The sequence below is a fragment of the Rana temporaria genome, chromosome 1 (genome assembly GCF_905171775.1).
Source record: "Rana temporaria chromosome 1, aRanTem1.1, whole genome shotgun sequence".
NCBI lineage: Eukaryota > Metazoa > Chordata > Amphibia > Anura > Ranidae > Rana > Rana temporaria.
The window spans coordinates 245,299,218-245,323,773 of record NC_053489.1 but is presented as its reverse complement, the minus strand read 5'-3'; the positions used below and the strand labels follow the sequence as shown (position 1 = coordinate 245,323,773).

General features: G+C 44.6%; 1 protein-coding gene across 1 annotated transcript; it reads left to right on the top strand.

Moving 5' to 3' along the window:
• The first annotated feature begins 23,006 nt into the window (after nt 1-23,006).
• LOC120924868 (olfactory receptor 6B1-like) lies at nt 23,007-23,945 on the top strand. Its single transcript, XM_040335847.1, has one exon. It carries the CDS (start codon nt 23,007-23,009, stop codon nt 23,943-23,945), a length of 939 nt encoding a protein of 312 aa, XP_040191781.1.
• Nucleotides 23,946-24,556: the final 611 nt, after the last annotated feature.

Below are 24,556 nucleotides of genomic sequence, written 5' to 3'. Positions count from 1 at the left end.
AAGGACTTCGAACACATCCTAAAAAAGTACTGGCCGATCCTAAGAGAAGATAGAGTTTTAACCAAATTACTTCCAAATAAACCCAAGTTTGTATATAGACGAGCACCAACTCTTCGCAATCATCTAGTACATAATGTCATTAACCCACCAAAACGAGTAGAAATTGTCTCAGGAATGAAGGGGTTTTTTAAATGCCAAAGATGCTTGGCCTGTAAAGTTAGTAAGAAGCAACCGCGTAAAAAAGAGATTTTCAAACCAAGAACTGATTATAAAAAATATGAAATTAAAGCACTTATATCTCTTGCCATATCACACACGTGACATATGTCATTTAATGCCCGTGCCATTCGCAGCATGTTGGGAGGACCACCCGTCCCCTTTGTGTGCGTATACAAGAGCATATAAATAATATAAGGAAGGGGTTTCCGAAACACAACCTATCCCGCCATTTTGATGAGGTTCATTGTAACGACCCATCAGGACTTATATTTTATGGTATAGACCTTGTCAAGGACAACTGGAGGGGTGGGAACAAACAAACCCTAGTATCACAGAATTAAACCAGTTGGATTTACAGATTGGGGAGTCTCGCTCCGAAGGGGTTGAATCGAGACATAGACCTTAATTTCTTTATAGCCAATCCCTAATACCCCTCCTGTTATTTTGAGTTATGACCTTAGGCCTTTAGACCATTATATACCACATAATGGATGTATGGGACCCCTGGATGGCTCCCCTACACCCTTCACTTACTTTTAGTTATAGCACTTACTCATCACTCAACACTGTCTTTGGGTTTCCCCAGCTCTGGTCCTTGTTAGTGGTGCACACAGGGAGAGGTTCCCCCCTGTTATACCCTAATAGTGCACATGGTATGGCCCTTTACCATGTATTATTGGCCCATAGGCCTATGATTATATACCATTAGGCTGGCCAATTAAGGGTTAGGGTTAATTCACTTATTGTTCTCTCCTGCTGATGGCACCCATTTGCCTATATACCGTATTTATCGCGGTATAACGCGCTCTGGCGTATACCGCGCACCCCCAAAGTGGCCCCCAATCCTGTGGGAAAAAAAGATTTTTTGTTTTTTTTGTACTTACAGTTTTGGTGTCTTGCGCGGCGTCCATCTGCGGCCTCGTCGGGTCCGGCGTCCTCTGCGGCTTTCGGGTGTCCTCTTCGGCGGTCCGGCGTCCGTCTTCGGCGGGTCGGGCGTCCATCTTCGGCGGGTCCGGTATCCATCTTCGGCGGGTCCGGTGTCCATCTTCGGCGGGTCGGGCGTCCATCTCCGGCGGGTCCGGTGTCCATCTTCGGCGGGTCCGGTGTCCATCTTCGGCGGGTCCGGTGTCCATCTTCGGCGGGTCCGGCGTCCTTCTGCGGCGCCCTTCCGCTCGTTTCCCGCCACGACTTTGAATATTGCGCCCGCATATAGCGAGCGCAGTACACTCGTGAATCTTCGGGCAGGCTCGGGTGCCTCTCGCACTGACGCTCTGGATGTCAGGACGTCAGTACGAGAGGCGCCGAGCTGCCCGAAGATTCACGAGTGTACTGCGCTCGCTATATGCGGGCGCAGTATTCAAACTCGTGGCGGGAAAGCGGGTATCGGCGTATATCGCGCACCCACGATTTTGCCCTGATTTTCAGGGCAAAATAGTGCGCGGTATACGCCGATAAATACGGTAACATCTGGAATAGACTTGTGACACCCTATTACAGTGGTCTCAAAGTACCGGCCCGCGGGCCATTTGCGGCCCGCGGACCAGTTATAAATGGCCCGCAGGCAGGGTGGAAGTGAGGGGAGCAAAAAAAAATATATATATATTTTTTTTTTTTTTTTTTTTTTAGCTGGCGCCATCTGGTGGTGAGCCGTTGGTATTACAAGTTATTACCACCAGATGTGAGCTGGCGCCATCTGGTGGTGGCCGTTGGTATTACAAGTTAAGCATTACAAGTTAAACAGCAATTCTAATGTAATTTTACACTATTTTCACTGCCATATTCTTCCCCCAAACATTATATATATTTTTTATCCTAACACCCTAGAGAATAAAATAGTGATCGTTGCAATACTTTCTGTTACGCCGTATTTGCGCAGCGGTCTTACAAGTGCACTTTTTTGGGAAAAAATTACACTTTTTTTAATTAAAAAATAAGACAACAGTAAAGTTATCCCCATTTTTTTTAATATTATGAAAGATAATGTTACGCCGAGTAAATTCATACCCAACATGTCACGCTTCAAAATTGTGTCCGCTTGTGGAATGCCGACAAACTTTTTTACCCTTTAAAATCTTCATAGGCGACGTTTAAAAAAATCTACAGGTTGCATGTTTTAAGTTACAGAGGAGCTAGAATTATTGCTCTCACTCTACCAATCGCGGCGATACCTCACATGTGTGGTTTGAACACCGTTTACATATGCGGGCGCTGCTCACGTATGTGTTCGCTTCTGCGCGCAAGCTCGTCGGGATGGGGTGCGTTTTCTGGCTCCTAACTTTTTTAGCTGGCTCCTAGATTCCAAGCAAATTTGTCAAACCCTGACTTACACCAGTGCTGGTGGTAATAATGCGCTCGCTGACACCAGTGCTGGTGGGAATAATGCGCTCGCTGACACCAGTGCTGGGGGTTAATAATGTGTTCGCTGACACCAGTACTGTTGTTTTTGAAGTTTGAAAGTTTGCATGCAGCCCCCCATGGGATATGAAAACTTGTCTTGTGGCCCTCAGGTAATTTGAGTTTGAGACCCCTGCCCTATTAGGACTATGCTACCAGCTTGGTATAGCCCCGTCACCAATTATGGATGACAGCTTGCTATATAACTTAGGGCTAGTTTAATTGTACATTTATTACATACCCCCCTTTTTGTTATCATTTTTGGCTGTGGATACTGGATAGCAATATCTAGTTAGCCCTATCTAGCTAGCCCAGTTCTCTAGTTTGTAATAGCTGCCCCCTCTTGAGTAACATGTCATACATGCTAAACGGTTTAGTGCTTTCCCTTTGTCTCTGCTAATATGTCTCTCACGGATATATGGTTTGCTGTTCTTTTATCCTGATATCTGATTTGTGATTGGTAACTATTTGGGTCAGGATCATTGTTTGATCTGATTGGCCACATAGGAGGGTCATAGGCCATGTACGTCACATGACCTGTTCCCTCCAATCACATACACTCATTGTTAAGCTTGCTTGATTGGTCCGCCTATTCAGTCCAATTAAGAATTTTTTTCTATATATATGTGGCAATATGGGGGTGAAGGTAGATGCCCCAGTTGAAGTCCAGTTGGACGAAACGCGTCGGGCTTGCTATACCTGCTCCCCATATTGCTTTTATCCATTTTATGCTAAAGTGATCACTTTTAATGTATTTTGGTTTTATTACAATAAAACCTACTCTCTTTTACCTGCACCATCCGGAGCATTGTTTTTTTCTTTCTCCTGCATGACCTGCTTGGATACAAAGTTTTTTTCATACTCCACGATTGTGCCCACCTTCCTTCAGTGGATACCACTGTTTACACCACCAATTGTCGCTTTGAGACAAGCTGACCTTCTGTTCCTGTCTGAGAATCTGAGTCGGAGCGAGGACACCCACGGTGAGGTTCCAGCCCAGGACTACAGTCATCCATCTGGATATCCTGTGTGAAGTCTACCATTGGGCCCCCGTCCAGCCGAGCAGATTCAAGTGGAGTCCTTCCATGCGTTTACGATCTGTTGTCGCTGACAAGCAGATCCACGCTATCCGGTAAGAGTATTCCATCTACTCCTGTTGTACCGTGCAGAATGTCCTTTCCGTGATGATGATGTGGCCATATACCTCCTATTGATGGACTTTTTGTTTCGTGTTTATTTTTATGGACACTTATTCACAGGCCACTGTGATCTAATTATATTGGTTCATGGTTTCCACTTATGTGTTTTTCTATAAGTGTTTGTTACTAGCGCTACACATTTCTTCTATTCATACTTGCCATTGGACCTGCCTTTCTGAGCACAGGAGGTATTACCCCAGTCTGAAGACCTGTGCCCCACATGTGGACAAGCCGGATTCCCACTTGATGTGCCTAATGCCCCATTGGGGTTCTAGGATCTGGTAAGCAGGGACACAAGAGGGGTTACCATTTTACAATTGAGAGCACATGTCACATGAAGATACTCTGAAGAGCTTACTTGTCTTGTGATCATTTATTGGTCTTTTTCCTGCAGTTCCCTGTGGGATTACCACAAGCTGCACATATATGACTATTATTTTGTTGTTTACACTTTGCTGCACTGGACACTTTATTATCATTTTTTATCAATATGTATATATATTGTTTACACATTTTGATGTGGTTATGATGTTAGACAATTATTGTCTCATTTGATGCACTTTAATCAAATTTACATATACACTTCTGGGTTATATATATATAACCCTTTACACCATACATATTATTATTTTGTCCATAATTATCACTTGTTTACAAGGTCACTGCCTACCGAGGCTTTATTGCACTATTGGTAATATCTGAGGAGCCACTTTTCACACTGTTGTGTAGCTAAGTGTTTCTATTGAGATCTGATTAGTTTTGAGTGGAAGGTAGCGCCAATACCCCTCCTATACTTTAAACTATTCATTCTCCTTAGGGAGTTTTTTAGGTGGGCCGCAACCATTGCCAAGGCCATCAGCGCGGATTAACCACTTTTTTATCACATACATGTAGAAGGATCAACTGTTTTGAGTCTTGTTCTACTCATGAGCAGTTTCCCATCAAACTGCAGGGGACAGAAATTCACTGAGCAGACAGTAGAAAGGATCCTTTCAGTGCTTGGTGAAGTCCAAAGGGAGCACTACACAAGGATTCATTTAATGATCAGAGAGATCCACAGGCAACTTCCTACCACAGGCTTTGGCTAGTATTGGATGATCTTGGCAAGGTGTGGGAGAAGCATGTAATGGACAGTATTTCTGCACACCTGGGTTAATTAACAGCAGCAAAGAGGAATGACATGACAGCGCCACCTGCACCAGCTTCTCAAGGTCCACCCATCTACCCTACTGCCTCTGTTATTACATATCTCCCTACCCCCCACCCCTCCTGTCTATGACAGCTCCACCGACCCCCCATGCTCCTTCCTACCAGAGCCAAACCTTTCACCCCAGATCAGTGAATCCCTCCTTTCCACACAGATCAGTGGATTCCTCCCAATCACTAGAATGTTCACAGGGCCAATCCTCCCCCTTATGCTGCATTTATCAAAACTTATAATTTAGAGAAAAAACATTTCCTTTAGTTCATGCTAATCTTGGTCAATTGTTGGGCCCACAGTCCCTGGTAACTATGGTGCTTTATTTTGAATGCAAGGGATTGGGGATTTGGGATTATAGCGGTGACCAAAAACATTTATGATTCAGATTTACTTAAAATACAATTTTTTATTATACAAGACATATACAAAGTCAAGTGTGTTTTAAAAAAGACAGAGTAATTGTATAGTCATTGATACTGGCCGAGGTATCCATATAAGAATTACTGGTGTGTAGTAGACATGTGCATTTGTTTATAGTTTTAACAAACGAAAACGAACGTGCAGACAAAGCAGCACAAAACATACAAAAGTCAAAACTGTCATTGAAGGCTTATGGTGTCTGTGGAAAGTTCTAAGAAGATTCGACAAGCAGCTAAACTGTACGGCGATGCAATCGTACATTTCTGGTCAAATGCTCGGCCCATAGGATATAGAAGAATTTGAATGTTGGTTGACTAGTAATAATAATTTATAAATATAATTATTATTAGTGTCATGTGTCATGCAACATGAGAATTCTTCTATAGCTTGTAGGCGGAACATTCGACCGGAAATGTACGATTGCGGCAACCTTTTTAAAACTTTTTTTGCATTGATACATGTCCCCTGGGGCAGGACCCGGGTGCCCAAAAACTATTTATGACAATGACGTGCATATTAATCTTTAAAATGATCACTTTTGATTTTTCATGTTCGTGTTCCATAGACTTTAATGGTGTTTGGGTGTTCAAACACATTTTTTGCCTGTTTGCATGTTCTGCTGCGAACCAAACCTGCTTGGGTGACCCTTCATTTCCCACTGTGTATCAGCATAGATGAGACTTTGCTAGATGGACCCATTTCCCTCCGGCAATTCTTGGTGATCTTCAGAGTGACGCTACAATTGCTTTATTTGAGACTCTAGAAAGTCTTTGGGAGCTGCCTGAAACAGAAAGGTGTATACGTATATACAGTACATATCTTCTGGCACCACTATTTTGTTATTCCCTCATGTCCCTTTACTCAATTTAAATATATCTCTCTTTATTCCCCCAGGACAAAGAAATTACATCCTCATTGTATCAATGCCTAAACCAATTGAACTTCCTGGAAAAGATGGTCCAGTGGGAGGTCGAGTGAAAACATTCCTGCACAGAATTGGAATGTACTTGATAATCTTCACAAGTGAACTTTCTCTATAACTCTTTGAGTACAGTCATTCCCTACTGTATAGCTGATAGCTGGCAGAAACCTAGGAATCCAGGATTTTTTTCAGCAGTTTCTTGGCTTTTTGTTTAGCTCTCAAAGTTATAGTACACCTGCCTCCCTGGTGTGGTCATGGCACATGAAGCATGAAAATACTGCCTTGGAGGTCCTTTGTTAACTTAGCACCTAAGTCCCTTAATTAGTTTTTCAGGACAATCAACCTTCCATTAACTTTCTTATTTGCACCACTGTGTACTACGATAGCTGGGTCCTTCCCAACTCCATCTAACAATATGTCCATTTGATCTACAATGTGTCAAACCTGTATAGCCAGTAAAAAACATCTCGATAAACAGGGGTGGACTGACAACACTTAGGGCCCCAGGATCAAATAAAGCAAGGGACCCCTGTCAGGCCCCGCCCATGCCTCACCCCTGGCCTTCACACTGAGGGTACAACAGACAATCTGTTAGAAAGCGGTCCATCCAGATCCCATTAGAGACAACAAAGGTCTATAATGGGACCTGGAGGGGGGGCCTTCTAACAGAAGGTACAGTGAACACCTACATTCACTCTGGTCCTCATGGGACTTGTGCCATGACTCTCACCCCTGCCCCAACCCCTCACAAAGTAGAAAAATAATTGGCACTGTGTAGTACTCCTCTTACCTTAACTGTGGGTACTGTAGCTGTGGCTGGCTCACATGTCCTCTGTGACTGGCTGCCTCTCGTGTCCTCTGTGGCTGGCTCTTGTGGGTAGCTGGCTGACTCCTGTGGGTGGCTGGCTGGCACCCTGGCCCTTCTGTGGGTGGGTCACCGTGGGTGTTTGGCTGGCACACTGGTCCTGCTGTGGGTGGGTCATTGCAGGTGGCTGGCACCCTGGCTCTGCTGTAGGTGGGTCACCATGGGTGACTGACTGGCACCCTGGCCCTGCTATGGGTGAGATACCGACTCAACCATGGATGGCTGGCTGGCACCCTGGCCCTGCTGTGGGAGGGTCACTGTGGGTGGCTGACACCTTGGCTCTGCTGTGGGTGGGTGGCTGGCTGCCTTGCACTCTGGCTCTTTTGTGGGTGGGTCACCAACTCACCGCGGGTCGCTGGCACCCTGGCCCTGCTGTGGGTCGCAGGTGGGTGGCTGACTGGCACCCTGACTCTGCTGTGGGTCACCATGGGTGACTGGCCTGGCACCCTGGCCCCACTGTGGGTCACTTTGGTTGGCACCCTTGACCCTGCTGTGGGTCACTGCGGGTGGCTGGCTGGCACCCCTGATCCACTGTGGGTCACTGTGGGTGGCTGTCTGCCATCCCTGACCCTGCTGTTGGTCACTGTTGGTGGCTGTCTGGCACCCTTGACCCTGCTGTGGGTGGCTGGCACCTCTGACCCTGCTGTGGGTCTCTGTGGCTGGCACCTTTGACCCTGCTGTGGGTCTCTGTGGCTGGCACCCCTGACCCTGCCATGGCTCACTGTAGGTGGCTGGCACCCATGATCCTGCTGTGACCCTGCTGTGGCTGGCTGGAGTGGTGGTGTATCCTTCTCCTCTCCTCTTTCAACATTACGGGTACTTTGTTGTGGCGAGGGAGGGACTTGGAGGGAGGGAGGTGGCAGCTTACCCGATTACAACTACTAAAAGGTTTGCAACAGGTGAGCGGGCCCAGTGTGCGGAGCAACACATAATGATGGGGTGGGGTGTGCTCTGTGTGAAGGGGGGTGTCCATTATCTCCAGTCAGTTCTAATGCCGCGTACACATGGTCATTCGGCATGAAAAAAAAATGCAATTTTTAAAAACGTCATTTAAAATCATCGTGTGTGGGCTTCACATCGTTTTTCGGCTTCTGAAAAACAACAAAAAAAATTTGAACATGCTGCATTTTTTAATGTCGTTTTTTAAAAATTACGTTTTTCGGGTTGTAAAAAATTATCGTGTGTGGGCTAAAACAACGTTTTAAACCCGCGCATGTCCAGAAGCGAATTATGAGACGGGAATGCTCGTTCTGGTAAAACTAACATTCATAATGGAGTAAGCACATTCATCTCGCTGTAACAGACAAAAAAGCACGAATCATCTTTTACTAACATGGAATCAGCTAAAAGCAGCCCAAAGGCGAATAGAACTTCCCCTTCAGAGTGCCGTCGTACGTGTTGTACGTCACCGCGCTTTGTTCATCATTTTTCAAAAACGATGGTGTGTGGGCAACATCATTTTTAATGATAAAGTTGAAAAAAAACTTTTTTTTTGGACATGCCGAAAAACGACCGTGTGTACGTGGCATTAGAGCTCTTGTACTGTGTATCTGCAGCTCCCCACTATTTGCTCTGTGAGTCTGTTAAAAAATATTATCATCTCTGAATTTTACAAGGATGTAAAGAACAAATGGCTGCAAATAAACAATAATACAACAGCAGTATTTAATACACTTTTATGTATCACACAAGGCTAGTGACTTTATTAAATATAAGCAAGGGTTTACAACCTCTTTAAATTACATTCTTGGACTATGCCTTAAAGCTGTACACAATTTAACAGAATATATATATATAAATATTTAACATAAAAATATATAATTTGTGTACATAAAAGAAAACCATAAAACAAATATGCAATCTAGTGTGGTTCAAAAATGTAAACATGAAAATAATAAAAATCCACAAAATATTGATCTACGCTGCAAAAATTGTCCCCTGTGCTGGAAATCAATCATCAATCCACATTTTTTCACCTAGTTTAACCACTTCCTTACCGCACTATAGCTGAAAGATGGCTACAATGTGGCTCTGTTTTTCCAGGAGAGCGTACATGCCTGTCCTCCTGGAACCACGCCTCTCACGCGCCCCCTGTGGTGCGCATCCGGCGTGCTCTGTGATTGATGTGCCCTTTAGACACAGCCGATCACAGATCGTAGTAAAGGGCCAATCACAGCAGCTCTTTATCACATGATCAGCTATGTCCAATCACAGCTGATCCCATTGCTTACTTCAAGGCTCCAAGGCTCTGTCCTAGGTCCTAGGATCAATTATGTTCAAATTATTCATAAACGATGATACAAAGTTAAGTAGGGCAATAACTTAACAGCACATTCTAGAAACCTTGCAGGAGGAACTCAATAAAATAAAGGGATGGGCAACTACAAGGCAAATAAGGTTTAATGTTGAAAAAAATAAAGTAATGCATGGGGGGAGGGGGGCAAAAACATGAATGCAATTTACTTGCTATAAATGGAACCATTGGGGGATTCTCGAATGGAAAATCACAGGATCAGCAATGGCATGCAATGCCAAACTACAGCAAGCAAATCATACAGAATATTAGCATGCATTAAAAAGCATATTCAAGAGATAAATCTATAATTCTACCACTTTACAAGACTCTGGTTCAGCCACCTCCTGAGTATGCCATCCAGTTCTGGTCACCAGAAAGGTGAATAATGGATGCCCGAAGTCTGACTCTTCATACAGGTACCAGCGTATAAGATGACCCCCAATTTTTGGGGTTATTAGGTTCTGAAATGCTCCTGAATTTTAGATTATTCCTCCATCATCTGTCCTCAAGATCAGACATTTTGTCTTTAGCAGTAACACAGTCATTGTGGAAATCATCCAGATCATTAAAGGCATTTTTGTATTGCCCAATTTTCCTTTCAATGTGGTCTATTTTTTTCATTTCATCTGTTGCTTTCGAAAGTGGATTCTCAGATTTTCACATTTTAGTAGGTTTACTGATAAGATCTGCAGATTTTTCTTTTATCTCAAGAATATCTGCTTCAGCGTATGTTCAGAAGTGGGCTGGTTGGAGGTGGGAAAATCAGCTGCACAGACTTCAGATGAGGAGAAACGTGTAGCTTCAAATGCATGTTTACCTACTTTGGATTTTTGGAGAGAGGTGAGGCTGACCTTCGAATTTACCTTCGGAGCGATAATCTGAGCCTCAAAGAAATGTGCTTCTACTGACTGGACATCTTTACCAGGCCATCCTGTAAGTCTTCCCATTCAAAAACCGGGAAGAACTCTAATGCTGCGTACACACGATCGGGTTTCCGATGGGATAAAATCCAATGGAATTTTTTGTCGGAATTCCGATGAAGCTGACTTTCCTCAGTCTTGCCTACACACTATCAGACTAAATTCCGACCGTTCTAAACACGGTGACGTAAAACATTATGATGAGCGAGAAAAATTAAGCTCAATACTTCAATACAGCATTAGTGTGCACAGCTTTGATTATTTATGTCTGTGGTGCGGTAATGCTTCATGCAGCAATGTGATCTGAGGGCTGGTCCCCAGTGAGGAAGATACCATCTGCAAATGTTACGAGTTGTGAGAACGTTTATGGACCAGCAGGCAAGCCAATCTGGTTCACTACATAGTTCTTGCGTCGACTTGATTCTGAACATGCGTGGATATTTCTCCGATGGATATCCACACAGACGATCGGAATTTCCTGTTTTTTTTTCCATCTGAAAATCTTAAAACATGTTCTATTTTTTTACACCGATGGAAAAAAGTCCGATGGGGCCCACACGCGATCGTTTTTTCTGATGAAAAAAGTCCATCAGACTTTTTTCATCAGAAAAAACTATTGTGTGTACACAGCATTAGTGTGCACAGCTTTGATTATTTATGTCTGTGGTGCGGTAATGCTTCATGCAGCAATGTGATCTGAGGGCTGGTCCCCAGTGAGGAAGATACCATCTGCAAATGTTACGAGTTGTGAGAACGTTTATGGACCAGCAGGCAAGCCAATCTGGTTCACTACATAGTTCTATTATAACTTTGCATATAAACTAAAAAACATGTTGCCCAAAATATTGAAATCTGTTTTTCCAATTCGTACGATATTTATCATGTAACAAAGAAAAGAAAGTGAAAATGTACAGCTATGTACAATTTGAAATTGTAACATAACACATTTTAATGTCTTTAACACAAAAAATATAACAAACTGTATAACTATGTTCCACATGTATTAATTAATATGTCCCAACAGTTCAGGCTTCCTTTTAGAATAGATGATTAATCCCTTATGTAATCATCATGGTTTGAAAATTATACCTGCCCAATCAATGCAGAAACAATAAATGAGGAACAATACATAAGCAGGTGTAAAACCTCTAAAAAGCCAGCATGCCTGCACTAAGCAAATTCCATTACTTGACACTGCAATGATTATAACAACATTTTGTCTCTGAAATTAATGCTACTGGATTGTTTTTAACTGCCATAGGGAAGGTAAAATTGTTATTTTCTCCTTACAATTGTTTTGTTGAATGAATGGATTTGTGACATACAAGCATATTTTCATCTATAAATCACAGATCCACAGCTCCTGGACCTTATTTAAAAACGGGGAATGTATTGAGCTTTACTTTTCGACCTAATTTCAGCAAACTCATTTATTTTGCTGTACTTAAGTGTATGTTCAGTCAAATTGATTATATAATTTTTTAATAGTGTGGGTAAGGATTAAAACCTCTTTAACGTTTTGAATGGTATTTAAGGCTCTGTCATATGCTTGCATTAAAGTTCAAAATGAATTCTATTTTTCACAACACATATTAGCTTCCATTTTAGAACAACTATTCACAGCAGCTCTACTGCATTTTCTCACCCCTTTTCAACCCAAGACCAAAGTGGTGATCTACAGAGCTGCAGTCTTTGTTTTACGTTTGTCATTGTGTAAATGCTGCTTTTACACTTTGTAAGAATCATTCTTTTCTCTATCGAATTTGGAAAGTGCATTATACAGTGCAATATACTGTATGTGTGCAACAATAATTGCATTTATAGCAGCTAACTATAAACTACATACAAAGCCCCAAATGGGTTTGATAGTCTCCAGTATCTTGTCAGCAAGTGCTCAGATTTGTTGCATTGTTCTAGCCCCTGGACCACATTTAAGCCCCCTAATTTTGTCAAATCATCTGTAACCAGTAGATCCCCATTTTCCGTGCTTCTTGATTATTTTTATTAGGTCTTGTATGCTATCTCTTGTTCTGTCTCTGGTGATTATTCAAGGGACAACTGTACTTTTACAGAAAAATCCTTAAAAGTAGGGTTGTCCCGATACCACTTTTTTAGGACTGAGTACGAGTACCGATACTTTTTTTTAGTAGTCGCCGATACCGAATACCGATACTTTTTTTTAATGTGTCTCCATATGCAGCCATGTCCCCCCACAGATGCAGCCATTGTCTCCCCCCATATGCAACCATTGTCTCCCCCCATTATCCAGCCACTGTCTCCCCCCATTATCCAGCCACTGTCTCCCCCCATATACAGCCATGTCCCCCATATACAGCCATTGTCTCCCCCCATATCCAGCCATTGTCTCCCCCCCATTATCCAGCCACTGTCTCCCCCCCATTATCCAGCCACTGTCTCCCCCCATTATCCAGCCACTGTCTCCCCCCATGCAGCAATGTCTCCCACCATATCCAGCCATTGTCTCCCCCCCTTATCCAGCCACTGTCTCCCCCCATTATCCAGCCACTGTCTCCCCCCATATGCAGCCATGTCCCCCATATCCAGCCATTGTCTTCCCCCCATATCCAGCCACTGTCTTCCCCCATATCCAGCCATTGTCTTCCCACATTATCCAGCCACTGTCTTCCCCCATATCCAGCCATTGTCTCCCATATGCAGTCATTGTCTCCCCCCATATCCCCCTTACCTGCATCCGCTGCTGCCGCCGACTGTTTAACACGCGCGGGTAGTGTAATAATTGGTGCCGCGCTGCGTACAGACACTCCCCCTTGCTCGGGATTGGACAGTTCACCCGAGCAAGGGGGAGTGTCTATACGCGGCGCGGTGCCAATCATTACAGCTGTAATGATTCGTGCCGAGCTGCGTACAGACACTCCCCCTTGCTCGGGATTGGACAGTTCACCCGAGCAAGGGGGGAGTGTCTATACGCAGCGCGGTGCCAATCATTACAGCTGTAATGATTTGTGCCGTGCTGCGTACAGACACTCCCCCTTGCTCGGGATTGGACAGTTCACCCGAGCAAGGGGGAGTGTCTATACGCTGCGCGGCGCCAATCATTACACTCCCTGCGCGTGTTAAACAGTCGGCGGCAGCGCGGATTCGGCGGGATGCGACGTAACGGCGGTGGGATGCGGCGTAACGGCGGCGGCAAGTATTCTATTTCGGTATCGGGGGTATTTGCGGGAGTACGAGTACTCCCGCAAATACTCGGAATCGGCCCGATACCGATACTAGTATCGGTATCGGGACAACCCTACTTAAAAGGGTTTTAAACCCTCGATTTTCTTTACCTTACCTCCACTTTGCAGTTCGTTTTATACAGAGTGGCCCCGATCTACCTCTTCTGGGGTCCCCCCGTGGCGCTGGTAGCTCCTCCCCACACCGGGCGTCCACGTTATAGAAGCGCTCTCCTTGATAAACACCCATGCAGACACGCTCCCGAGTCCTGTTTTTGCGTGTATTCACACAGAAACCAGGACTCGGCCCCACCCCCCGGCGCCCGCGTCATTGGATTTGATTGACAGCAGCGGGAGCCAATTGGTGCGCTGCTATCAATCTATCCAATCAGGAAATGAGACACCAGCTAGAGCCGTTATTCTCATTCCCAGCCATCAAAAGACAGGTAAGTAAAACAGAGGGCTGGGGGACTGCAGCACTACAGAAGGTTGGTACGCATTAAGGTGAAAAACCATGAGGGTTTACAACCCCTTTAAACCCTACTAAACCAATCTATTATAACATCCCTTCCCAAGGATCTTATATATAGTAGAGCTAAATTTTGCATCACAGTTTCATATTCCTTAGTAGAATTCTCTTTTTTCCTTAGGGCCATACAGGACATGGAGTTATAAAGGCTCAGACACAACTGGAGCTGAACTGGTATGAGGAGTTATATAAGTGCTACATATTTTCATGACTGGTGTATACTTTATATTAACAAGCATTTCTATAGCAAAATGATGGCTGGGCGGGAGCACTGTTATTCTGGGAGGACATCATATGACCTCCTCCCAGAAAGCACCTCTTGCGTACATGTGGGGCCACGCAGCAGCGCGATCTGTCACTGGCTGTGTCCACCTGACACAGCCAGTGACTGATCACTGTACCGACCTGGGGCCAATACCATCTGATTATTGTGATCAATCCCAGCAGATAACATGACAATTGTAAACAATGGATGGCTCCCTTTCATGCCATCCAATGTATACAATTGTGTTTCAAACTGTGATAGTCACAGTGATCACATGGTACAGACAGGGCTATTTACCTCTAATCACAAGCAAAATACACTGAATGAACTTGTTTCATTCAGTAAAAATGGTTGCTTATACCATTGTAAGTCACTGGTATAAGCAATCATAATATGTAAAAAAAAATCCTGATCACTTTCCCAAAGTTACTAGAGTAACACGGTATTGCTTTGGTCACAGTGTGCTAGAAAAAAATGTAAATAAAAGATACAAATGTAATAAAAATTTTGAAAAGAAAGTTTAACCAGTCAGTGTTCCTGATCACCACCACATCAGTTATATGATAAAGCTGTACTGCACTGTTGACAGTATGTAAAACAAATTGCAACTTCAAGAAACTTAAAAAGATGGGTCATTGGGGGTATTTGTGCTGTCTGGCATTTTTGGGCTTCAAGAAATGAGTTGGGGGTGTCAGTAGATCAGGGCTGATTAATTTTCATATATATACAGTATACCATAGTTTCCTATAGACTAAATAATAAACACTGATTTTGGTTAATTTCACCAAAGAAATGTAGCAGAATACATTTTGACTTTTAAATTTATGAAGAAAGATTATTTATTTGCAACATTTTATAACAGAAACTAAGAAACATTTGTTTTTGTTTTTTTTCCAAATTTCTGGATTTTTTTGTTTATTTTGCAAAAAATAAAAAAACCCAGTGGTAATTGAATACCACAAAAAAAAAAAAAGCTCTATTTGTGTAAAAAACATGCTAAAAATTCTCATGGGGTACAGTGTTGCATGACCGTGATTCAAAGTGTGACAGCAAAGGTGAAAAATGGCCTGGGCAGAAAGGGGGTAAAAGTGCCTAGTATTGAAGTGGTTAAAATCAAACTCCAGATTTTTTTATTTGGATAGTGAGGAAAGGTTAGATCTATCTAACTATAATATTCTTATCTGAGGCAATCATATTGTATTTAATCAGATAATACACGTTTTAATTTGTATTTACTTTTTCTCATTGGACAATATTTTATTGCTCCTGGTTGCTTTTGTTACAAGCCATGGTTTGAAGACAAGATATACAGTATATCACTCATTTACTAAAATAACAGATTGTTTTACCTTGGTAACCAACTTGAGAATCACAGAAAGGTAGAGGTAAAGTGATATTTTAATTCACTGAACAGAATAAAAATTCAAGCTTCGAGACAGATCATTCCTCTTACAAAAATATAATATCCTTGATAAAACATTTGGGCAGTCTCTAAAACTTGATGTTAAGAAAAAAAAATAGACTATACCCAGTATTTTAAATTAAACATTGCTGTAAATGTTTTATTAGGACCTGCAACATGCAAAAAATACTGGGCCGAATTCAGATACGAGATACGACGGCATATCTCCAGATACGCCGTCGTATCTCTGAGTGCGAGCCGTCGTATCTATGCGACTGATTCAGAGAATCAGTTACGCATAGATTTCCCTAAGATCCGACCGGCGAAAGTGTCTTAGGCTGCATATTTACGCTGGCCGCTAGGTGGCGCTTCCGTATAGTTACGCGAGAAATATGCTAATTAGGTATTTACGTCGAAACGTACGTCCGGCACATTTTTTTACGTCGTTTATGTTAGGCTTTTTCCGGCGTAAAGTTACCCCTGCTATATGAGGCGTAGCTAATGTTAAGTATGGACGTCGTTCCCACGCCGAGTTTTGAAAATGTTACGTCGTTTGCGTAAGTCGTTCGCGAATAGGGCTTTGCGTAAGTTACGTTCACGTCGAAACCAATGAGGCTTTGCGGCGTAATTTCGAGCATGCGCACTGGGATTTTTTCACGAACGGCGCATGCGAGGTCATCTGAAATTTAAATAAAACACGCCCACATCATCCCCATTTGAATTAGGCGGGCTTACGCCGGCCCACATACGTTACGCCGCCGTAACTTAGGGCGCAAGTTCTTTCTGAATACGGAACTTGCGCCCAAATTTACGGCGGCGTAACATATCTGAGATACGTTACGCCCGCAAAAAGATCCGCTCATCTTTCTGAATCCGGGCCACTATATTTATTGGCGTATAACACTCACTTTTTTACCCTGAAAATAGAGGGAAAACTGTGCCTGCGTGTTATACGCAGCGGGCTGTGGAAATATTTTTTCCTGAAACTTCCCTCTTAAAGTTGGGGTGCGTGTTATACGCCGATAAATATGGTAAATAAAAATTATATCTCAGACAGGAGGCGAGTATCTTATGCATTATCTTTCCTTTAATAATGCTCACAGCAGAAAGTGTATCTAAAACATTCAGTGTAAAAAACTTAAACAACCACCACCCCCAGCAGTCCATATAGTCACTAACCACGCCCCAACGGGGGACTCCATAAGAAGGGCTGCTTGTGGTGGATCTCCTCTTTCTTTCTGCTCACAGGATCAGATAAGTACTCCATTAAATTTGTCATCAGTATAAATATATTGATTTTGACTAGGGATATACAGAGATTTCCTCTCCTGTTTTCTTTCCCTTACTTACCCTCACTATTGTTTTCCTTCTACTGATATGTTACTGTAGTCAGTTTGAATGTATTTAAATTAATTTAATAGCATATTATTGATTGCCTATCGTTTGCCATCTTTTCCCAGTGTTCCTGTTTTTCTGACAGGATTTTTTGCTTGTCTCCCCCTTCTGATCGCGGGTTTTCCTGCCGCTCAGACCCTCTCCCTCTTCACCTCACTACAGCCTCTCCGCTGTCTTACCCAGCGCGCGCCGGTGCTTATCACCGCCACACTGAGGGAGATCACGTCTCCCTCAGTTTCTGCTGTGTAGAGCGCGCGTTCGGGGGGGGGGCGGAGCTTCTTCTCCGCTCGTTCGTCCAATCAGCGCCCAGCGGCCGTAGTCTCGCGAGACTTCGTTCCCGGGCCACTGGGAGAGTCCAGGTTCCCTTCCCCTCTGTCGCCATTCGGCGCCGACGGAGGGGAAGACAAGTTGGAACCTGGAACTGATAAGTCATATATTAGAATCTAATTAATACTAATCTAGCTGGCACTTTCAGAGATCACCTGCCTGTGACATACACTACAGGACCAGATATAGGATAGCTTACAGCTCCTTTACAAAACCCTGTTTTAAGTGCCTGCCTGTGCGGTTTAATATCTGCCTATAATATATAATATTTTACAACTATATCATAGTGACATGTCCGAGACTAATCCCCTTAATGGAGAGATCTCTCCTTCTGCTGCTTCACATACTTTGAGTGCCACGCAATTACAGGACATTATACAAATGTCCATTCAAGCGGCCCTGGCCTCCACTGCCTCACCCGCTTGGGCTTTACAACCCACTGTGGTACATCCACCACCGCCGCAGAGCGGCGAACCACCTTCAAAAAAGGGAAAAGTACTGCATAAAAGAAAACACACCCTGGTGGTAATTGACTCCCCGGCAGGGGAAGAAAATAATGTGCAGCAGGTAGCCCCTAGCACGGGCTACCATCCCCAGCACTTACCTGAATCTACTCGACCCCTGGACCCCAGGGAGACTCCCCAAAAGGGGTATAGAATTCCTAGAAGAGCCAAGCCGGATTCTTACGAAGATTCCTCGGCTGAGGAGTCGGCTGACTTTTCTGAGGGATCAGAACTATCAGATTCTGAGTCTATCAATCAGGATGCTGGGGCCATGACGACCGACACAGTCGCCAATCCTGCCACGCAGGACGATGTCCTATTGGACGCTCTAGGGGAACCATTTTTCCACCCGGACGCGATTACCCACCCGCGTTCCGGAGAATGGACTCCCCTGCCACATGTGGCACAGTATGTAGAGCTTTGGGCCAGGAAGTCCCTGGACAGAACGGCCCGTAACAAACTGAGAGCCGAATGCCCTAGACCCTCATTGCCCAAAAAAGTGGTGGCTACTCCGGAGGTAGACCCAGTCCTCACTAAGTACCTAATTAAAACAGGTAAATTTCAGAAAAAGGGCATTGAGAGGTCCTTCCGGTCAATACAAGACCGAGTTTTAGACCTTATCGGTCCACTGACCAAAATTTTAAATTTGTCCGAACAAGCGGCAACTTCGGGACAAGCAGTTGACTTACCACAACTGCGAGGTTGGGCGCAAAGAGCCCTATGCCTAGCGGGTACTGCCAACACGGCATGTTCCGTAGAACGGCGCAGGTCCATTCTCATGCGCCTGGACCCCCAACTCTCACACCTGGCTGAGACTGAACCCGGCCCATCGGCCGAGGGCATGCTATTTGGGGATTCGGTCATTAAGGACATCAACAAGTTTGTTGGCCTGTTTTCTAGCCTAGACAAAGCTCAGAATTCTCTGAGACGTACCGGAACCAATAAGGTTTTCAACAGGGCCGGCAGAAGTAGAGGCCGTTCTGCCGGCCGCGCTAATTTTTACAGGCCACAAGGTAGGAACTCTACCCAGTATCAGTACCAGGCTCCAAACTACTCCACCCCGGTGGCTCAGCCAGCACCGTTTTTTCCCCCAAGAGGCAGACCCTGGCGCGGACGCGGGGGACGCGGCTACCCTCGATCCAGACCCTATACCGGTGAGTATGCTTTACACCACACTCGATCTCATCCCGGTGGGGGGTCGTCTGAGACATTTTACCCACGCCTGGTCTGCGATTACGGCAGATGCGTGGATCTTAAATTCCGTAGAGGGGTTCACGATAGACATACTTTTTCCTCCTCTACTCAATATAATTCCCCCTCCCATTCGATTTGCAAAACGAAGTTGCCTTCTCATAGACAGGGAGGTGAGAGACCTGCTTACCAAACAGGCCATCGTGGAAGTAAACCCTTCTTCCCCAGGTTTCATAAGCAACCTTTTCCTGGTTCGAAAAAAGGGGGGGGGGCTACCGCCCAGTTATCAACCTCAGGGGCCTGAATCAACACGTCCAGTATCGCCACTTCAAAATGGAAGGAATTCACTTCCTACGAGACCTTCTCCAACCCAGAGACTGGCTCATAAAAGTAGATCTCAAGGACGCTTACCTGACGGTACCCATACACCCGGACTCTCAGCATCTGCTGCGTTTCCCGTGGAAAGGCAAGATGTGGCAATTTACTTGCCTCCCCTTCGGCCTATCATCCGCCCCATGGTGTTTCACCAAGATCATGAAACCCGTAGTGGCAGCTCTAAGGAGCAGAGGGGTGCGTCTGATTATTTATCTGGACGACATTCTCATCATGGCATATTCAAAGTCACAAGCCCTGTTACACATGTCATGGACTATGTCCCTTATACAAAAACTGGGATTCATAATCAACCGCGAAAAGTCGGTCTTAACCCCATCCCGTCAGATGGAATTCTTAGGCTTTACAGTGGACACCGTCCAATCTACCCTCAGCCTCCCCAAACCCAAACTTACACTCATTCGCAAGGAGATTCGCTCTGCACTTCGCAAGAGATATCTCTCACTACGCACTCTGGCCCGACTGGTGGCTTGCTGGCTGCCTCTATCCAAGCCATATTCCCGGCCCCTCTGCATTACAGGGCCCTTCAGAGGCTCAAGATTATGCATCTGAGGCAAGGCCTCGGATATTCAGACGAGATTCCCCTATGTCAAGAGACCACAGAGGAACTGAAATGGTGGCTACACCATGCCGTCGAGTGGAACGGCAGAACGATATTCAATCCCAGCCCAGACGTTGTCATAGAGTCGGACGCCAGCCGACTGGGCTGGGGCGCACGGTGCGGCGTAGCCTCCACAGGGGGGACTTGGTCCCAAACAGAATCCTCCCTGCATATCAATGCACTGGAACTACTGGCAGCCCTGTTCGCTGTCAAGAGCTTCATGCCTCATTCTCCAGCATGCTGTATTCTCTTTCGCATGGACAATGTGGCGGCGGTGCAATATGTCAACCGCCTGGGGGGCACCAGATCCAAAACTTTGGCTTATATCGCCAGGGACTTCTGGCACTTTTGTCTGTCCCACAACATCACTCCTATAGCGGAGTACATCCCGGGGATCCTCAACTCCGTGGCCGACTGGAACTCTCGATATCTTCGAGATTCCAGCGATTGGAGACTAGATCGATCAATCTTTCTCCTTTTGCAGAGGCTTTGGGGTCCGCTATCCTTCGATCTATTCGCCTCTCGGCTCAATCGGCAGTTACCCCGCTTCTTCAGCTGGAGGCCAGATCCGGAGGCTTACGCAGTAGACGCTCTTCGCCAACCTTGGCCGGAGGGGACGCACTACGCTTTTCCCCCCTTCCAGATACTATCCAGACTTCTCCTTCGGATAACCAACCTGGGAGCAACGGTGGTACTGATCACCACCATGGTGGCCGACCCAACCTTGGTTCCCTCTGCTATTAGCAATGTCGGTGGACTTTCCCAGACATCTCCCACGATACTCCCATCTCCTCACCAACCCGAACGGGGAACCCCATCCCCTAGTTCTAGAGGGCAATCTCCCACTTCTCGCGTGGTTAGTATCGGGATCCCTTCCCCTGATAGAATTCTTTCAGAGTCAGCTCGAAACCTCCTCGCCCTGGCCTGGGCCCCCGGGACTAGATCGGCATATCGATCAGCCTGGAGACGTTGGGTTCGTTGGTGTGATCAACGGCAAGTTGATCCCGTGCAAGCCCCTGTGCCCCTAGTGGTCAATTATCTAGCCGATTCCTTCGATTCCGGTAGCTCATATAGCTCCATTAATATCTACCGTTCAGCCATTTCAGCATATCACCAACCTGTTGATTCGTTACCCATTGGCAGACACCCTTTGGTATGCCGTCTTCTGAGAGGTGCAAAATTCCAACGTCCCCCCAGGCCTAGATACCAAGCGACCTGGGATGTTTCCAAGGTGCTGGATATGTTCGCCAGTTGGGGGGACAACACTAACCTTTCGCTTAAACTTTTATCCATAAAACTGACGGTCCTTCTCTGTCTCCTCTCTGTCAAGAGAGTGTCAGATGTCAGAGCCCTGGACATTTCCAGACGGCAGTTTTCCCCACAGGGAGTTGAATTCTCCATTGTACGTAGGACAAAAACCGGCATTACCTCGGTCTTCTACCCATCTTTTCCGGATCATCCGCTCCTTTGCGTCGTACGCTGTCTTCAGTCGTACGAGACCCAGACCTCTGCTCTGCGTTCCGCGGGCTCTTCCCAGCTTCTTCTGTCTTATGTAAAACCCCATTTTCCAGTCTCCCCCGCCTCTCTGGCGCGTTGGGTTAGGACCGCCATGGACATGGCGGGGATCGACGTCACACTTTTTGGGGCCCACTCCACCAGGGGTGCCATGGCCACAAAGGTGCTCGTCTCAGGAGGCTCTCTTTACGATTTATTGAGAGCAGCGGACTGGTCCTCGGAGACCACGTTCCGCCAATTTTACTTCAGACCTCCAGATCACATCTCCAGATCAGTTCTCTCTTAATGAATATCTTATGTCTTATATTATGTTTAGTTTGTGATTACTACATTAGCTTTGAACTTGCATAAGATATGAGCCTCCTGTCTGAGATATAATTTGAGATTTTCCTAGCTTGTGACGGAAAATATTGATTATATGAAGACAGGAGGCGAGTATCTTCCCTCCCTGCCCTCCCTATTACGGTTGTTTTCTCTCCTTCACAGGCTATTGACCGACAAACTGCGTTCGACAGACGGATTATCCAGTTTAAAGGATGATGGAATCCCGTCCGATGGATGAAACACAACCAGGTTTAGTTTCCCCGTTGGGATCGTTCGTTCCCGGACCCCTGTTGGGTCATGGTGAAAGTCATCTCTTCTTCACAGAAGACGCCCGTCGTCGACCGGCCGGTCCAGACGTCAAGGCTACATTTTGTTTCTCCTCCGGTGCCGTTCTACCCTGTAAGCGTCGCATCAAGAAAGAGGAGGATCCACCACAAGCAGCCCCTCTTTATGGAGTCCCCCGTTGGGGCGTGGTTAGTGACTATATGGACTGCTGGGGGTGGTGGTTGTTTAAGTTTTTTACACTGAATGTTTTAGATACACTTTCTGCTGTGAGCATTATTAAAGGAAAGATAATGCATAAGATACTCGCCTCCTGTCTTCATATAATCAATATTTTCCGTCACAAGCTAGGAAAATCTCAAAATTTGATGCAGTAAACACAATCTATATGCTTATTTTATAGAACATACAACATACTGCTTTTATTCCAGCTCTATTGAATGATCACATTAATTATAATTTTAGTAATAATGAGTCATTTTAAATTAGTATATGCTACTCATATACATATAGAGTATTGAAATGTTATAGGAATAAAAAGTTGTGATAGATTTAAAAAATGTACAGGAGGTAGTACAGCATGTCTGCAGTATATTATTGTATCCATTTTTAACCACTGCCATTCTTCACAGATTTAGAATATCTGATGGAGTATAGCAATACAACTGAAATTAATGATTTCTTCCTTCGTGGATTTCCATCTTTACTTGAAATACAAATAATATTGTTTATATTTTTTCTGATTGCTTACATTCTTACAATATCTGAAAACACAATTATTATTATGATGATAAGACTACATTCAAAGCTTCAAAAGCCTATGTATTTTTTCCTAAGCAATTTGTCATTTCTTGAGATCTGTTATGTGTCAGTTACTGTTCCCAAATTATTATTAAATATTATAACTGAAAATAAAACGATTTCTTTCTCTGGGTGCATGACACAACTCTTTTTCTTTATCTCTCTTATGTGCACCGAGTGCGTTCTTCTTGCGGTAATGGCTTTTGACAGATACGTTGCTGTGTGTCATGCATTACACTATGTTAGGATAATGAATCATAATTTCTGCATTAAATTAGCTTTGACCTCATGGATATCAGGATTTACTATTACTGCAATAAAGATATATTTTATATCTAAATTATCCTTTTGTGGTCCAAGCATAATAAATCATTTTTTTTGCGACATTTCACCAGTGCTTAATCTAGCCTGTATAGACATGTCAGAAGCAGAGTTGGTGGACTTTATTCTTGCCTTGGTCATTCTTCTCATCCCTCTGCTAGTCACTGCTTTGTCCTACCTCTGTATCATTCATGCCATCTTAAATATATCCACCACTGATGGAAGGAAAAAGGCATTTTCCACTTGTGCCTCTCACTTATCTGTAGTCACCATATTTTTTTCAACCACACTCTTTATGTATGCCCGACCAAAGAAAGCCAAGTCATCGGATGTAAATAAGCTTATATCTCTTTTGTATGCTGTGTTCACTCCAATTATTAATCCTTTTATTTATTGCCTCAGAAACAAAGATATTCGAGACACTGTAACAAAATACCTCCGTCGAACAGAAAAATATCCCTAATGTATGAAATGTTAGATTGAACATTGTTGCTGAAAAAAAAACAAAATTTTACTGTTGTTTGATCCTTTCTATTTAATCTAGCCATAGATCTTAAATGGATGCTGGACAGGCAGCCACAATCCAGCCAACCTATCCTGTGTAACAAAGAGGACAATTACAAAAATGTAAATATGCCATTATCTGTCTATCTATCTATCATTGTTCCCACTAGTGGTGGCTGGTAATTTTTTGGGGGGGCGCAAACGAAAAAAAAATTGCAGCCTCACTGTGCCCATCAAATGCAGCCACTGTGCCATCAATTGTCACCACTGTGCCATGCCATCAAACGCAGTCACTATGCCATCAATTCGCACTACTGTGCCATGCCATCAAACGCAGTCACTGTGCCATGCCATCAAACGCAGCCACTGTGCCATGCCATCAAACGCAGTCACTGTGCCATGCCATCAAACACAGCCACTGTGTCATCAATTGTCACCACTGTGCCATGCCATCAAACGCAGACACTGTGCCCCTCAATTGTCGCCAGTGTGCCAATTGTCACCACTGTGCCCTCTAATTGTCACCACTGTGCCCATTGTTGCCACTGTGCATGTCACTGTGCCCTTTAA

What these genes read in the sequence shown, in the direction of transcription:
- LOC120924868 (XM_040335847.1), top strand. Translation starts at nt 23,007, where the DNA reads ATGGAGTATAGCAATACAACTGAAATTAATGATTTCTTCCTTCGTGGA.